A 6,909-nucleotide genomic window follows, 5' to 3' on the forward strand; every position below is an offset into this window, starting at 1 on the left:
CTTGCTCTCTGCTACGCTAACAATCTTCCTGTATTTATTTTATATGCCCTTTTATTTATGGAGCACCCGATCTTTTGAAAGAAAAAAATATGCCAGCAGATCCCGCTGTATTGGTGCTCGGTAACAATTATGATGTGTTCCAAGCTCTCCTGTTTTCAGTAGCTGTGTGGAATATAATCAAATACCAACTAATTAAAAATAGTTATTCTTGCCTATAATACGTAGCAATTCGCTATCATCACTACCAAGTAGATAAGTCAGTTGTAACCAACAACTTATGTTGTTACATAACCATAAGTTACATGATAAATTATTTAAAAGTGTAAAATTAAATAACATTTTTAAACAGAGATAGCTAATTTACTTTCAGGGCCTTAAAAGATTTTAGTTTCAATATTAATCTACTTCAAATGAATCATCCAACACAAAAACAAAAAATAGGAAAAAATCTGCTTCCTAGTCTGTGAATATAATTACTGAGACACAGGCAGCAGTCAAAACAGGCCTATACACTAATATACCACACCAGCAACTTTCCAAAGGAACGCACAGATTGCGTATCGAGCCTTTTGAATATGCACAGGAACTTTCATGTTTGCCTTTGCCTGGCTATTTCTTGGGCATCCTGTCATTAAATATCTGCAGTAGATACAGATGTTATAGATCATGTAAAGAAACACATTTACGGTCCACAAACACACAAGCCCTCTGCCTCACCTGTGCTAGAAATGATGAACCAAACCTCTGAAAATCCAGATTATTCCCCTGTGCTGAGTAGCAACATGCTCTATTCAGCTGAGGGAAAATACTGTCCCCTGCAAGACACAGCGTGCCTCAGTGAGAGTGGAAGTATTACGATGTAACCCTGAGAAGGTGCCACCATAGCTCTGTTGAAGATGTAAATCAGATATTTAGTCAAGTGAGCAGACATGGGAGCGGCCAGAGAAGTTGAACATTTAAATGCCATTTAGACAAGCAGATCAAAGCAGTTGTATGTTGAAGACCTGGAAGAACCACTTCTGTAACAGTTTTTTGTAAGCTTTAGCCAGTTCTGAGAAATGAGCAGGTCTTGGATGCCCCAGGTGCAATCTTGCTGCTCCAGGCAGTACACAAGAAGAAAACAGAGCCCAGGACCATGCTGCCCTTTTGCCCTCGTACCAGGGAATGGAGAGGTTCTGAGTACATGCCTCTTCTGAAGATTTCACCACCCAACAGAGCTCCAGAATTGTTTGGGTAAAGGGCATGTGAATCTGCAAAGCAAACAAGGGGCCAGAACATGGACCTGCCTTGGGAGAGAACTGCAGTCCATATCCACACAGTGTAACTTTGATGGTTTGCAGAAGATAAGACAAGACTGACAGTTTGTAGTGTTAAGAAAGGTATTAAAAGATCAAGACTTTAGATTCCAGTCCTCTGCTCTGCAAACAGTTACATCTACAAACTGCAAGATCTCCACCAGACTGAAAAGCCAGCTCTTGTCTCATGTTAGTTAAGAAGCGTTAACGAACAGGAGGTAGATTCCCAGCAAAGGCAAAGATATGAGTAACCGGTGAAGGTGTCCAAAGGTGAGGGAATTGGTCTCAATATTAGTACAGCAAAACTATTTCACAGGTGCACTGACAAAATGATACATCGCTCCCTAAGGATTTCGGGTTGTTAACACTTCCCTCCTCTCATAGACATGATCCAGGATATTTTTAATACAGTGTACTGTGAGTAAAGGACACACTTCCCATTCTAACTTGTATGCCAAGTCTCAGCAGAATGTAAAGTGTCCTATTCAAACCCTGGAGATGAGATTTGTCCAACTGACTTTTCATTCATTTCCCTTCTGAAAGTTCATAGGACACTGCTGTTTATTTACTGCGGTGCGTTTATCAAGTAAAATATAGTAAGTGATGTAAGCACCTGACAAATATAAAGAAAGGAGGGCAGTAAGAGGCCAAAGCTAATAAAGAGTGGGATCAAACACAGAACTAGTTAATTGAAATCAGCAAGGCAATTCAGTAAAAGTGAAGAGCTTTTTGCCTCCTGTGGAGAAGAGACAGACTGTGCCGCAAAGGGTAAAACTTCGTCCAGTAATTTCGCATTTAGAGAATTTACAAGCCCTTCCAACTGACACGGGATTAAAATATCCAATGTCTGCACCTCCATTACACACTGAGAAAGGAAGCCACAGAGGGAGGAAAGCTGCAAATCAGGATGAAAGGATACATTGAAGAGGTTTTTCCAGCAGCCTGATTCACAGTGGGTAGTGCCCTACACAGTAAATTAGTTCTAGGGAAATGAATGTGACTATTTGTGAAACAGAGTAGCTTGGAGCTTGCCCCTTTGCAAGTGATGTAAGCCACTGAGAAACGGCCGATCGCTAGCCAGGAGATTTACTGACTGCTCCTAGTCAAGAGTCAAGCTTGAAAACATTGGTGGAAACTGTCTCAATACAGTTATTTAATCACAGAACGTTTCTCACAGACCTGTTACACAGAGCTCTTCCTGTTCGAGTGAAAACAATCACTGAGATCTTTACTTTCTAGAAACATGGCTTTGCAGCAGCCCTCCCTCAGAAGAGATGCACAAGATAGCTCAGATTCATCCACCCACCCTGAAAGGAGCCCAAGGATTTATGTTCCTGACGCCATCACACCTCAAATAAACTTTTGCATGTGCATGTTGACTGAAAAAGCACATTTCCAAAGTCAAATTAACCTAATGACAGCACAAAGCCTTGCTAGCTGAACAAAGCAAGCCCAACACATTAGCCCCAAAATGCTGCTCTTACCAAGTTTCACACTTTGCACGCGGCCTCCAATTCGGTCAGTCGCCTCAAGGATAGTTACATCCGTGAAACCGCTTTCCAAGAGTGCTTTCGCTGCTGACAGGCCTGCAAGCCCAGCACCGATAATTACTATTCGAGGCTGTCGTTTTCTCCGTAGGCCACTACTAAGAGGATCATCCGTGCTGTCTGCAGATATTTCACAACTTTGCATGCCGTCCAAGCTCTCTTTCTAAGGAACCTATGGAAAAAGCAAACAAGCGTGTTCAGGGAACTCGGCTCAAACTTATCCTCTGCAGTTAAATATCCAAAGGAAGTCTATAAAAGAAAAAAAAAAACCCAAGTCCAGCACAAAAGAAAGAAAACTTGTGAAGTAGATCCAGCCTTCAAAATGGGATGCATAGTAAGGATAACTGAGGTCAAATTGGGATACAACAACTTTTTGGCCTGAAGCACCGGTACTGGAAACTCCAGAAATCTCCACCCTCTTGTACCATGTAGACTATTCCCAGAGAAGTCAAAGGATTTTCAAACTCCTATCTCTTTATATAACCTCCAAAAGTCACAATTTTGTGGTAAAGACTTTAAAAAAAATGAAAAAGAATACCACATGCCCAGTGCTGACAAGCTCCACAACACAGAGATGAAGCTCCACTTTGCCTCTGTGGCAACCACAAAGCATAAGCTTCAGATCATATAACTACGGGACTAGGTAGAGAGGATTTAGCTCAAAGCATGGAGATCAGGTATCAAACCAATCATTACAGAAATGGTAGAGACAGAAAAATAGTTCAACTGATGAAAGCCAACAAGGGCCAGTTCAAAAATTCACAGCCACATGATGCAGCCCCTGGAGCCAACACTGTCCTGCCACATCAGGATTAGCCTCAGTCTTTGATGAAGAGAGGTTCAAACCCATACCAGTCCTGACTAGTCCAAATCTACCTCCACCTACTCAATGCATCCAACTGCTCCTCCAAGCAATATCCTATTTTTCTTTGTGAACTCCTAGAAGCTATCTTTTTAACTCTGTATAGCCTTAGTTCTTGGGTCCCATCACCTTATCTTAGTACACAGCCTGAGTCCATGGTTAAGGGTAAACCTTAAATCGGGCATCAGCAATGTAGGATGGCTTTATACACGAGTATCAGTGTCTAGTCATCTGGTTCTGGGTAGGTTCATACCTGCCCTCAAGAGTATGAAGGAACAGGGCAGGGAGACCCATAATTCACCAGGCCCAAGAAGACATCAGTCCTGACTTGTAAAAGATAAAGACACAGCCCAGGATTCATCATCCCTTGAATCAGCTCATGCCCAGCTGATTCTATTTTATTTGAATAAAGCGCCCACAAATTCCTAGCCTTATCGTCCTCCCTACCCAACGCTTACTAAATGCATAGAAATCCAAGGAGCTAGTATGTTGCTTCTACCTGTTGTCAAGCAGCTTCTGAGTTCCTCCCCAATTCGCCCAACACTTGCCCAGTGTTAAAAGATTCCTGTTTTCTCTCTTGCATCACCAGAAGAAGAGTCAAACCTTTTGCACTTAAGACGCTGCTGGACTACTGCAGTATATGATCACGTGTACTAATGAAGTACAAAGCAATAGAGGTTTCATTTGGAGAGTCCCTTTTTCTCCAGGATCTTAAAACATTTATCTATGTTGAGCAAGCATCTCTTGCTCTTTGTAACCGAGATGACACCAGACTGCAGTCTGCAGTGATTCAAGCAGTAGAATAAAAATTAAAGTGGTCCTACTAGAGCTCTTGACAACTATTTTGAAAATGTTTTGTTTCAGCTGGAACAACTTCGGCTCAATCCACCCCATTTGGGCTCATGTGCAAGACAGATTAGCACAGTGTCTGTAACAAACTCTGCTTCTGCCAGTACAGCTTGTTCCAACCACCACTGAACAACAGAACAGGTGACATTGAGCCAGCTCTGGCTGCAGCCATGCTAAGAACTTCTACCTGTGATTACATCAATCATCTGGCTGTTTTCATCTCCTGACTAACAGATCTCAGCTAGCAGATTTCTGTCATAGGGAGCCAGACATTGGTGTTTGGAGAGTTATTTCCAAGCTGAAGTCAAATATGTCAAGCATCCAATGCCTTCTAGACCATGGCAACAGAGTCACACATCATGGCCATTTAACAAATGGAAAAGCTGTGAGCAGCCAAAACCAGGCACTGGACCTACTTCTGAGCAAGCTGGATTCAAAAGCAGTACAACAGTTTGAAGAAGTAGCAGTGAACAATTTCTTGCCTGTTCCACAAGAAATAGTAAAGATCTGGAGCAGGCAGGGGGGTGGAGGATGCAAAGCTCCTTCCGTACAGCAGTTGGTGAAATGGGTCAAGCTTCCAGTTGCAGACACCTTAGGACTTGTCTCTACTTCGCTTTGATGCTGACTCATTCCTCTTGTGGACTTTCCTTATCTGGGACAGGAGGGTTTTTTCTTTTTTATCTTAATCCACTCTGAAAGTGGATTTTCAGAACAGGTTAAGATAAACAGGAACATGGCACTCCAGGTATGGAGGGCCTCCTTCAGGAGTTCGTCAAGAACTGCTCCATGACGTGTAGGTTAAATTCTCACCAGTCAGAGGCTGATATCAAAGACGAGACCACTCCTCAACAGACTCACACAAACACACACCACAAACAGAGATGAGGGACAACATTCTAGTTAAAAACCCAACCAAAAAAAGGAAGCATCACTTTTCTCTATTTACCAGTGACATTCTACAACACTCTCCACTTCTCATCCACTCTCCAGATAACACTTTGATGCATGTATTTTAATTGCCACAGTAAAGAAACATCTTTTCTGCCATCTACATCCTATAGAAATTGAACCGTTGTAGCTCAGTTCTTTAAGTACAGCTTTCCTAATCCTGCCTTCGCTGAACTCATGTGAATTCTTCACATGAAAGCTTCAAGAAAATGTTTCCTCTCCTGTTCCAGCATTTTAATACTGGATTAGGTGACCTGTCTAGACAGATGAGAAAATAACAAGGTATTTCGTGTGTACAGAATTCCGATTTAGAAACCACCCTTAATTAGCCAACAACCTTTACTGTATGATCGGCAGGGGAAGGCAATTAAAATTTAGCAAGAGCTTGGGCTTTCCAACCAGGCTACATGCTCCATTGTGAAATGAATAGATGATATAAATATATGAATCCCCACTACACTTTATTTCTGTATCAATTATACACTCTGTTAGGCTTATAAGTAAGACAAGCACATGAAACATGGTCTATTATGTGCAATGCCCTACCTTCAGTACTTGCCAAGCCACCAGCCAGGGCCTGAGCCAGTGAATATTACTAGGTCCTCTGACACAAAGATAGTTTGGCCTTTTACTTTTTCTTGATTGCCAAAAAGGGTTTGGTTTTTTGTTTGTTTGTTTGTTTTTTGTTTTTTTTTTTTAAATCACAGAGTAAGAAGTGTCTTAGATGTACTGTGATCTCTCTGCAGCTGCAATTTTACTTTGCGTCTGTCTAAGAGCAAGGCTAGTACTAAACCATAGCTTCATTATAAGTAAAATTCCCCCTGCTTTGTCTTGCTTATAGCTTTTCTGTGAGACAGCTAACAGGCACTGGTTAGCCACAATAAAAAGAAATCCAAATACACATCTTCCTTCTGTCTCAAAAATATAGCTTTGATTCTCTTACCTCTTGTGCATCTAAGTGTCTCACTCATGATATTTTAATCACTTCTTCTTCCAGACCTTCTCCCTTTTCTCAGTCTATATCGCCATTCCACCTTTGCCTCCCTGCGTGCCACTAACCCTTCATTCATCCCTTCTCACTACCGTCGTTTCCTTCATTCAAAAAAAAAAAAAAAAGTAAAAAAAAAAAAGTAAAAAAAAAATCCCTAAAAACACCCCCCCCCAAAAAAAATATCCTGAGCACAACTGCTGTTTCTCAGCAGACTAATCTTTGCAAAAATGTATTTTCTAAGATGGGCATCATTCTACCAACACAGAATCACAGGTTTCCATTCCTGGCTTTTGTACCCTTCAATCCTGAGCTCCCCAGCCCTTCATCTCTGCTGATCATAGTTATGCACCAGCCCACTGACTGCTGCCAGGGAAAGGACTCTTTTCATCTGCACAGAGGAGCCTTGTTAGCGTTCAG

The 6,909-nt window shown here is 41.7% G+C and overlaps 1 protein-coding gene across 3 annotated transcripts in view; it reads right to left on the reverse strand.

Moving 5' to 3' along the window:
• The window catches only part of SMOX (spermine oxidase), a 25,586-nt gene extending 22,570 nt beyond the window's left edge, over nt 1-3,016 (reverse strand). For 2 of the 3 annotated variants that reach the window (XM_010290198.1, XM_010290197.1), the window contains exon 1: nt 2,780-3,016. In XM_010290198.1, coding sequence (XP_010288500.1) covers nt 2,780-2,987 — 208 coding nt within the window. In that variant the 5' untranslated portion in view covers nt 2,988-3,016. The remainder of the gene's footprint in view (nt 1-2,779) is intronic. The other variant, XM_010290199.1, reaches the window with a different exon arrangement.
• Between the last annotated feature and the right edge of the window lie 3,893 nt (nt 3,017-6,909).

The sequence above is a fragment of the Phaethon lepturus genome, unplaced genomic scaffold (genome assembly GCF_000687285.1).
Source record: "Phaethon lepturus isolate BGI_N335 unplaced genomic scaffold, ASM68728v1 scaffold42906, whole genome shotgun sequence".
Lineage (NCBI taxonomy): Eukaryota > Metazoa > Chordata > Aves > Phaethontiformes > Phaethontidae > Phaethon > Phaethon lepturus.